Source organism: Cebus imitator, unplaced genomic scaffold, assembly GCF_001604975.1.
Source record: "Cebus imitator isolate Cc_AM_T3 unplaced genomic scaffold, Cebus_imitator-1.0 Scaffold4, whole genome shotgun sequence".
NCBI lineage: Eukaryota > Metazoa > Chordata > Mammalia > Primates > Cebidae > Cebus > Cebus imitator.
In genome coordinates, this window is record NW_016107319.1 from 11,442,577 (window position 1) to 11,453,694 (window position 11,118).

At 37.5% G+C, this 11,118-nt stretch overlaps 1 protein-coding gene across 4 annotated transcripts in view; it reads right to left on the reverse strand.

The window, feature by feature from the left end:
- SLC10A7 (solute carrier family 10 member 7) overlaps positions 1 to 11,118 on the reverse strand; it is a 265,153-nt gene that overhangs the window by 37,774 nt on the left and 216,261 nt on the right. For all 4 annotated transcript variants that reach the window (XM_017534819.2, XM_017534811.2, XM_017534832.2 and 1 more), the window contains 2 exons: positions 7,952 to 8,117; positions 6,945 to 6,996 (listed from right to left, as the gene is read on the reverse strand). In XM_017534819.2, coding sequence (XP_017390308.1) covers positions 6,945 to 6,996; positions 7,952 to 8,117 — 218 coding nt within the window. The remainder of the gene's footprint in view (positions 1 to 6,944; positions 6,997 to 7,951; positions 8,118 to 11,118) is intronic.

The following is an 11,118-nucleotide window of genomic DNA, read 5'->3' on the forward strand; positions in this document are numbered from 1 at the left end:
AGGACTGAGTTTGGAGTGGTGAGGAGGACTGTGTTTGGAGTGATGAGGAGGACCGAGTTTGGAGTGGTGAAGAGGACCGAGTTTGGAGAGGTGAGGACTGTTTTTGGAGTGGTGAGGAGGACTGTGTTTGGAGTGGTGAGGAGGATGGAGTTTGGAGTGGTGAGGAGGATGGAGTTTGGAGTGGTGAGGAGGACTGTTTGGAGTGATAAGGAGGACTGTCTTTGGAGTGCTGAGAAGGACTGTGTTTAAGTGGCGAGAAGGACCGTATTTGGAGTGGTGAGAAAGACTATGTTTTCAAGAAATCTGGCAAAGGGAAGAAAAGGGTCACAGGAGATTTGAACATGATCATAAAGATAGAATGAAGACACAGCAGATAGAAATATATGATGAACACAGGTCCTCAAAGAGGCCTCAGAAGACAAGAATAAAGATGTTAGCTGGAGCAGAGCATTTCCTATCATTTTTGAGCTGGAAGCCTAAGTAGACAAGGGGAGTAAAAAACACGGAGATTTTTTAGGTAGAGAGTGGGCAAGCAGAGGCAACTTACGGTAGAGATTTTACCTTCTTTGTAAAGTGTGAGGCAATTTTGAGTTAATTCCGAGGCCTGGGAATCAAAGACATTAGGAAAGCTTGAAATTGGCAGATTGGAGAATATGATTTACAGTCAATTCACAGTGACTAAAAATACTTCCATGCAGGAGTGCATGCCCTCTGGTAATTGTAGAACATGTAATGTGATCATCTGGCCTAGGTGGGGGATGTTGTCCAGCAGTGTTTGTGGTGTTGGGAACACTTCAAAAACTTTGTCTTTTGTAGCCCTTGTTTACATGGCTGCATCTGGGTTTATGCATTTGGTTTTCTTCCTAGAGATTCTGGCAATACGCTTCTCCTATGGTAAACTTTGTTCTTCTTGACAACTTGTTCTTTTCAAGGTTATAGCACATTTCCAATGTGTCAAAGTCTCTCTGGTCAAGGAGGCTCTGATTTAATCTGGCACTGGCTGCTGCTCATTAGAGCATCATTTGCAATGTGGCTAAAGAGGATATTTGCAAGATATGCTTACTTGTCCTCTGTTTCAGGTAGAGGGACCAAAGCTAGGGCCACACTGGGAGATTTCTAGCTCACTGCTTTCAGTAACACTGCTCTACAGTCTAACTGACAAAAAGTCCATCAGTGGAAGGGAAGGATTAGAACCTTACGGCATAAAAAGGGAACATTTAAGGTTAAAAACAATATTCCTCCTAGGTAGGGTTGACTTGTACTCTAGCAATGTAGGATCGGAATGCTGTACATCAGAGAAAGCTGATAGAACAGATGCTCACTTAACCCTCTGTTCCTAAGGGTGGTGAATTACCATGGCATAAGCATTACTGAGCTCTTTTCTAAGCACCTTGCAGCCAGTATTACTTCCTTCTCAGAATAGCCGTACAAATAGATAGTGTTATTGCTCTGCTTTTTCCAAAAATGGAACTGGAAACACAAGTAGGTTAAACAATTCCCCTAAAGTCACACAATTAGTAAGTTGGTTGCCCCAAACCTTGGTCATAAATTTGCCTTCTGAGAAAAAAAATGTTAAAACCAAAAAACACTACAAAATGTAATGGGTGAGAGCAGCTATCTTGGTAAATAATCCACCCTTAGCCACACTCTGTCAAAGGGGACTTTATGTTACAAGGTCATGACAAGACCCAGAAAAATCAAGTGTCCTGTACATTATAGTTAAGTAGTAATGACTAAAATTATTTTCACTGATTAACATCTCCATTGTGTCTGCTCGCATTCTTGAAAGGAATCACATTACTATTTATTTTCTAACTCTACCTTATCTCTTTTTAATATTGATTTTCTTTTTATCCTGTTTTTAATGATTCTTTTGATCACTCTGCCTTCTCTTGAGATGTTTATTTCCTTTTCTTCCCAACTGGTCTTTTTATTCTCTCTTACAAAGCTTTCAATCAGTGTTTTCCACAGAATGTTTACTTCGCCTTCCTTTGCAGTACCCACAAAGGAAAACATGTCAGGTTTTACTAGTAGAATCACAGAATGCAGAGCAGAAAAGGTCCTTTGAGATACTTCTGTTTAAGCCCACTATTTTCAGAGGAGAAAACTTCCATGTGAAGCTCCTCCTTTGTTAACTTCTGTACCTGTGTTTTGTCTCTGCTCATTTTCAGAGAAGACTTCTTCCATTTTTAGCTGTGTAGCACTCAACAAGTTTACCCAGGGTGCCAAAGCTTAGTAGCCTCCTCTGAAATGGTAAGGAAACTTACCATTAATTATGGTCCCATCTTCTCTGCTTCCCTTTCCCCCTCTCCCATCCTGCTTCTCCCAGGGCTATCATGAAAGGCGGATTGAGATATCTTACTGGAAATGTACTGATCAGAATTAAAACACATACACAAATATTTGAATATTTGTTTTATTAACAGTTTCTTTGGTCACTCTAATGACAATATAGTTTTCTGTTACTTTAGTTATCAGGCTATCAAACTTTTTATATATTTTAAAAATATTCCCAGTTACTGCTTTCCTTTTCTAAGCTCTTTCAACAATTTTTTTTTTTTTTTTAATTTGCAGTTTCCCAAAGTTGCAGAATGGTTACGTCATTGGATAGCTGACTCTTGGCTTGATGAATCAACTCATTTCCTAGCATTTGAGACAGAGAAAATTTAAAAATAATGTATTACAAAGCTAGCAAAGCTAATGCCCCAACTCTGATCATTAGTTGTTTTTTTGTTTGTTTGTTTTGAGACGACGAGTCTCACTCTGTCATCCAGGCTGGAGTGCAGTGGTGTGATCTCAGCTCACTGCAACCTGCGCATCCTGGGTTCAAGCGATTCTCCTGTCTTAGCCTCTGGAGTAGCTGGGATTACAGGAACATGCCATCACTCCGGGCTAATTTTTGTATCTTTAGTAGAGATGAGATTTCGCTATGTTGGTCAGGCTGGTCTCAAACTCCTGATCTCAAGTGATCTACCTGCCTCGGCTTCCCAAAGTTCTGAGATTACAGGTGTGAGCCACTGTGTCTGTCCTGATCATTAGTTTTTAATATAATATAAGTTAGTTCGGTGTAATAAATATTCTGTAGTAGCCAACATTTATTGAGCACTTGCTATATGCTAGTATTATGCTGAAGACTTTATGTGCACACTATTTAATTCTCCAAATAATCCTGTGAGATAGGTGCTACTACTACCTCCATTTTATACGTAAGGAAAATGACAAAAGTAACAAAGTTATTAAGTAGATCTGAAGCTCAAGTCTGTTTGGTTCCAGAGTTTGAATTTTTAACTCTGACACTATTCTGTAGACGAATAAACAAGAACACAGAGTAATAACTCTCATATCTATTTTAAATACTCACTAGCATGGTAACACATTAAGTTGGTAAATCTAAGAAATGCTAACCAGGTAAGCAGCGTGTTGCAGGAAAGTTGAATTTTCCAGGCTGGGTGTCTCCTGGTTTTATGCTAAACTTCCATCATCAGAGTATAGTAGCATGCTACACAGACACACACTAAAGACAGATGGATTTTCATGCTGAGAATTTTGTCTTTTGATACCCAAATTGACTTTAGATTTACCAAATTGGTAAGAGAAAACTGAAAAGAAAGAAAGAAAAGTGCATGTGTGCACACACGCACATACACAGTTTCACTAATTGCCCTCTGCAGGAAGGAAGAAAAAGTAGGAAAAGAAAATGGAACTCAGCAGAGTATAAACAGGTAGGTCCTGGTATCTTTGATTAACTTGTTTGTGTATGAACTTGAAGAGTGTAGTCAAATACTCTTTACAAATTCCCTAATGAAAACAAGTATTCAAACACCACATGTTCTCACTCATTGGCGGGAGTTAAACAATGAGAACTCACAGACACAGGGAGGGGAACATCACACACCAGGGCCTTTTGGGGGTTGTGGGGGAAGGGTAGGGAGAGCATTAGGACAATGCAGGGTTTAAAACCTAGATGACGAGTTGATAGGTGCAGCAAACCAAACAGCACATGTATACCTATGTTACAAACCTGCACGTTCTGCACATCTACCCAGAACTTAAAGTAAAATCTTAATAATAAAAAAAGTAATTGAAATAGCTTCCAGTGGAAAAGGCCTGGGCAAATGCTTTTGGAAATGTCAAATGGAAATGGATGTCAATTCTAGGTGTCCTATTTTCTATCTGATTTTGGTTACGTTACTAAACTATTTTAGGCAGATTACTAAACTACTCTGAGCACAGGTCCTCAACTACCAAAATAGCAATAAAAATTCATAGTACTACAGTTTTTGCTGTCACATTTACATGAAATAACATGTATAATCCCTAAGAGAATGCCTGCCATGGAGCAGGGTTTAATAAATATTCACATCTTTCATTCCTCCAATAAAATCCTTAGGAGTTATAGGGTTTCTAAACATGAAAATAGAATATGAAAACCATCTTTTAAATATGTTCATTGAAAAATTCCCTTATTATAATGGAATATTGTGTGGCTATGCAACCTTTACTCTGGAGCATGATTACAGAAGTTCTATATGCTGTTGTTTATCAAAGAAGGTGTAGGTTTCACTGTAGGTCAGGGAAGTTAAATACCTGACAGATGGCTAGTCATGGTGAATCACACCTATAGTCCCAGCACTTTGGGGGGGCCAAGGCGGGAGGATCACTTGAGTCCAGGAGTTTAAGAACAGCCTGGGCAATAGCAAGAGCTTGTCTCTACAAAAAAATTACAAGTTAGCCAAGCATGGTGGTGTTTGCATGTAGTCTCAGCTAACTTAGGAGGCTGAGGCGGGAGGATCACTTGAGCCCAGGAGTTTGAGGCTGCAGCAAGCTATGATGGCATCACTGCATTCCAGCCTGGGTGACAAAGCAAGCCCCTGTCTCACAAAACAAAACAAAACAAAACAAAACAAAACAAAACAAAACAAAACCCTGAAAGAACCTCAGTAAGTGCAGAATAAGAAAGAAAAGAAGGATTTAAAAATCACAGAGCCTTATGAAAGTCCAGTCTACTCTATGCTGGAAATTCTCAATTTTAGTTCAACGAGGTGTAATACCTCTGCCACCCATGTCTCCTTTAGCAGTCCAGTAGTGGCTGTTCTATGCTCTTCTGTGCTCTATTTTTCAAGAAAATTTTCAGTCACTAGCAGGATGTCTGCATCCTACCTCATCTGATAGGATGAGTGGGTCTGATTATCACTTTTGCCATAAGGACCAGCAAACAAACTGCCACTGAAAGGCAAATGTCTTTTCTAAGGTGATATAACAAGGCATTTACAAAAAGAATTTTAATATAGCTCCTGCTCTCAGGCTTACCCAATTAAGTCACACTTTCTCTGTGACTTAATGGCTCCAGGCTTTACTCTTACTTCATAAATCACAACCTCAAGCTTGGGAAAATGCTTCAAATTACATCAATCAATAAGTTTTTATTGACTGTTTACAATCAGCCTAGTGCTATACCAAGTGCTGTGAGAGCCAAGTGCCTAATGTGAGGCCTGCACCATCCACTGCACTGATGCTTTTTCAAGACTTAGGAACAGCATAGGCTCTTTCCCTTGTGGTTACTCATTGGTACTGCCTGGTGTTCACGGGCTTTGCAATCTGGCTCAAACCTACCTTTTCAGTTACTATTACTATTTCCAATCTTCCTCTACTCCTATTGTCTCACTGTATCTTGTTTTTATGTGTCCACATTTGCATTATTGCATCTTCTTCCACCAAGAACTCCCTCTTGGCATCTCTGACTGCTGAACATTTAGCCATTCTGCATGGCTCAGGTCATGCCCCATCATTTCCATGAGTCCTTGCTCTATACTCTCTTGGGAAGTGCATTCTTATTCTTTGAATTGAATACAGGTTGGCTTACTGTACCAAGCAGAGGACACTTTGTTATCAGTGCAAGACTGAAATCACCTCTTACTTGTGGCATTACCCGTGGTGACTTTCTCTAACCAAAAGTTTGAGTAATATTTGTAATGCATAATAAAGGTGAAAAAATTTGCATTTGAGGTGAGCTTTTAGGAACAGGAAGGAGGAACCAGGACACCGTGATGAATTTGGATATGGGAGCTGCCTAAGCAAGGGACAGAAATGAGAAAGCATGAGGTTCTTGCAGGGAGCAGCAAAGATTTTACATCAATCTAAAGCTTAGCATAAACAGTAGTATTGGTTCATGAGACTGGAAAATAGACTAGAGGACCTTGTCACCCAAAATAAACTTCATTCTACAGGCAGTGGATAACCATTGAAGATATCTGAACCAGAGAGCCATTATCAGAATTCTAGTCATTGGAAGCACCATGAAATGCATAATGAAAATTGGGTCTAGAAATGGAATTACCAGTAAGATAGCCATTGAAACAGCCTAGAGAGAAACAGAACAAGAACCTGAATTAAGGAAGTGGCCTTGCGAGCAGGAAAAATATTACAGAAGTAGGATCGAGAAATTTAAAAATAATGATGTGAAGGATTCCAGTTTGAGGAACTCTGAGGATAGTGGTTCCACTAAATATAAGGAAAGAAATAAGAGAGAAAGAGGCAGTTTTTGGGAAAAACATTAACTCCATTTTGAATATCTTGAGTCTAAGGTCTTATTAAGACAGTCAAGTAAAGATATCTAAATGGTAATTGAAAAATAGGGTTCAAACTCAAAAAAAAAAAAATCATTGCAGTGAATGGTGTATACTTGAAAATCATCAGTATGAAGCTAACAGCTCAAGCCAGTAGAAAGGAAGGACCTGCTTAAGCACACGATGTGGATAGATGAAACAAGGCCAAGGAAAGACCCTTTGTAATGTCTACAATTTGAGGGTGGCAAAAGAGAGGCAGAATGGTCAGGGAGACAGGAGGAAAAAAAATACGTAAGTGCATAGTGGCATATAACCAAGTAGAGAGCATGATTCCTTATTTAGAAAACTAACAACAGCAAGAGATACCAAATCACTTACCTTGTTGAAAAGACGAAGGTTAAAAGCATAAAACTCAGCTGGATAGAAAATACTGAAGAAAAAAAGATTGAATCTAAATTAGCACTCTAAAAGCAGTATTTGTAGCGTACTTATTGGTATACTTGTTTTATCTGAAACTTATAGGAACTAAAAAAGAAAAACAAACAAATAAACCAAACAAGCATACCTTGCTAAATTGAAATAATCACTTAAATTAGCAGGACTCAGTCTGTTCTTATTGATGATATCCCCAGACACACTCTTTGTTACTGAAGAAAAACCTAAAGCCTCTTTAAGATTTGGTTATTTAATTTGGACAATTTAGAAAGAGCTGGTTTATACTATGAATATTTCTAGCAAATACCATTAATGTAGTAGTATATAATATACTTTAGAATAACAGAAGATTCTTCAATATTACAACATTAGTAAGAGTTGTCTTTGTGATTATAGGATAAATAGAACAAAAGGTTGCTTTTTGAGCTTTAGCAGTTTCCTGCATTTTGTAGTCTGCTGCTTCTCAAAATGAAATGATATCACTTTGGGTAAATTTTATTAGAAAACATGATGTAAATATTCACATTTGAACCAATGTAGCCAAGTTATTATACTTAGGAATAATAATATCATATATTATAAATCCTGTTTTTAAATCACAATAAGGGGTAAGATCAATTTAAAGTTATAATAAACTAAATTGATGACACAGTGCTCAATCTAACATTTGCATCTGACAGAAATTAAGGCTTCTCTCATCTGATATCAATGACTGTAAATCAGAAAATGGGGCAGCAGACTCAAAAACAAAGGAAATTAAGATATAAATGTAAAACTGTTTCTTAAAAAAACAAGTACATATGATAGAGTCACTGAGTAAATGTAATATAAAATTAAGCATTCATTTCTAGTCAAATTAACACTAGACATGAATTTAGAGAACACACATTGCTATGCATTGCTATTGAGGAGACTGAGGGATAGACAGGCTATCCCATTTTCCAACTTACTTATGACCAGTATGAGAACAAGGCTGAATTTATCCAGGTCAATATTTGGGTTAGAGAACGTGTCACAGAAGGTTGTGTAGATAATCATGAGAAGCACACTGCTGCTGATAGCACCAAAAGGAGGCTTCTTTCTCTCAAGCCAATCCTTAATGTATCTTCGGACAATCTGAAATATAGAGATCAACAGGTTGCCTCTTTTCAGAGATGTAGGGAGTTGAGCTGGGCATCACAAAGTGATTTTGACAGCAGAAAGACATAAAGGAAAGAGAATAATTTGGTTGATGGCCACAGTGGATTTCAAAGCTTCCCTGCCACACTACTCTTCTTCTGGGGAATTTAACATTTGTAGTGCAACTTCCACTGGGTGTCCATAATGAGAGTATGTTTTCAACTGCATTCAAATCCATCCTTAATCATGCCAAATGCTCTTTGCTAGCTGTCACTGAGACATGCCCATTAAGCCTCCCCAAAGTTTATCTCCTCTGCTGATCCTAATGGATGTGTGTAATTATCACAGTCCCCTTTGCCTCAACAGACAATTCCAAGTGCAACTTTGGGAATCTTAAAAATCTGACATCTTCAAGAATTTCAAGACAGTAGATAATCGAAAGTGATCCATGGAACATATTAATATTTAAACTACTAGCAATGCACCAGAAGTTTTTAATTAAATTATAACTCATGCTTGAAAAGCAAAAGTGCATGTGTTGTGGGAGTTTAAATAATTCAAACTGAATATCTAGAGTTTTTGTGAATCCAAAGACAAATGCCATTTGCATACTTTTAGAATTCCAGAATTAACACTTAAAAATGAATAAGCCTGTCCTAACTTTCCTACAAAAGGATCAGTGAAATATAAAGTTATAGAGCAATTCTGTCTTATTTTAAAATCAGGTCATCTGAATATTAGTGATAACTTCTGTTTGGACATAAAAGTGAACCATTCTACTTAAAACCTAGTTTCACCTTTGAAAGAAGCTGTATAAGTCCTATCATAAGGACGATAGCTGAGACATATTAAGTTTTGAGTCACTCATTATCCTGCATAATTGAACATGAGATTTCACAACAGGCTGAATTAGCATGGATCCATTAGCAATAATGAGGTCAGGGAACTTCTCCTGATAAGGCTGATGGGGTTCTGTCATCATCTACTCTGTCACTAAAAAGGCTTAATTCGCAATGGCGCATATCTTTACAGATGCTCAAGAATAAAATAAACTACTCTCAATAGAATCTTTGAACAACTGGCTGTTGGATCAACTTTAACTGTTCTCAGGAACTCATGAAGTGAGCTGACAGTGTATTAAAGGCAGTCTTGGCAGAAAGCTGACCAGTTGGTACCAGGTACAGATACAAAACCCTAAAGGTTAGGTGGGGTGGAATAAGTGGAAAGTGTGTTAAATATTTTAAAAAATGATGAATAATTTTCTTTAAAAAAGTAGATCTTGTAATTAAAGCCACACCTGGATTTATAAAATATTATGGAGTTTCTTTTGGGAAGGTGGGGGAGTATACAAGTGATCCTAAATCATAGTAACTCATCTAGCGTTCATTTCTGTCTTTAAATTGAAAATACAGTGGTGTATACAGAAATAAGAGCAGTCTGTCATACAGCGTTATGGACTGACATATTAGGACACAAATTTTGGATAATAGTGCTATGGTATCATGGGTATCCAGATATCTCCACGATCACCATGGCACCAGGGTTGGTGGGTAGCTAGTTATTGGAAGGCTACAGAGGGACTTCATTTAAAGAATAATTTCATAATCTATTGTGTTTGGTAGTATAAAACTGGTAGCTGTGCAAATGTCATATAATTCAACTCCTTTAGGAAATAAAATAAATGGAAATTACATGAAATTATTGAAATTGATGCTGCCCTTCAATCTTGTTTTAATAAAGAATGGTTAAAAACACCACAAATTTTCTCTCTCTGCAATAGGTTATAAAATGTATGATCCCAATTCCAAAAATAAGTGTCTTCCTCTCCTACCAGCATTGCCCTCCAACAATATAAATAAATATGAATTAGGTATAACGTGAAAGTGAAAACCATTTTTAAAACCAAGACAAATCTGTAATAAGTAATCAACTTTATAAGCAATACAGATGTCCCTTGGTATCCACAGAGGATTGATTCTAGGGCCTCTGTGGATACTAAATCCATGAATGCGCAAACCCCTGATAAAAAAAAGTGTAGTGTTTGCATATAACCGACACACACCCTCCTGTATACTTTAAATCAGCTTTAGATTACTTATAATACTTAATACAACTATTTACACATGTATTATACTATAGTAGGTTGTTATACTGTATTTTTAAAAATGTGTGTATTATATTTTTATTTATTGTTTTTTGTCCAATTATTTTTTATCTGTAGGTGGTTGAATCCACAGATGCAGAACCCATAAATACAAAGAGTCAACTGTAATTTGATTAAGTTAACCAAAAAATCTATCTCTTTCTTCATTGCAAAGTTCTTAGAGTCTCATAGTAGAATAGGACTCCCTCAATATGGCAAGAAACAGGGTCTCCCAGTTTCACAATCCTTCTGGCCAAAATGTCTTTCTTCTAACCACTCCAAAAAGTTAATGGTGGATACCTAATCTCAATAAAGTTCATTCCCAACTGGAAAGTTGGGAATGGACAGGTATACAAGTGACACAGTAACCCTAGAGGGAGAGCAGATTGTCACCATTTCTAGTCCTATTGTGATATTTGTCTATATTTTCTAAGAAAACCCTTTTATATCTTGCCAGCTTCCACAGAACTTTTCTATCTTCCTCTAAAATAAAATTCACAAAGAAGCTGCTTTTGCACTATGTAGCTAGAAAGGTGTTAAAATATTTCATAAACAAAACTGGGGAAGTAGTGTTGACATGCCTCAAAGATATGCTTTGGATATAAACTCCAGGAAACCTCATCTTCTCTTAGTTTAGCCACTTACACTTCTGATGCAATCACTCTGTATTTGTCAAGAATTCATGTCATTTTAAAATTCTCCAAACTTCCTTGCCTTATAGAAATCTTTAATAACCTCACAGGAAACAACACTTTGCTTGAGCTAGATCAACATACGCATGCCTGTAATCCCAGCTACTCGGGAGGCTGAGGCAGGAGAATTGCCTGAACCCAGGAGGCGGAGGTTGCGGTGAGC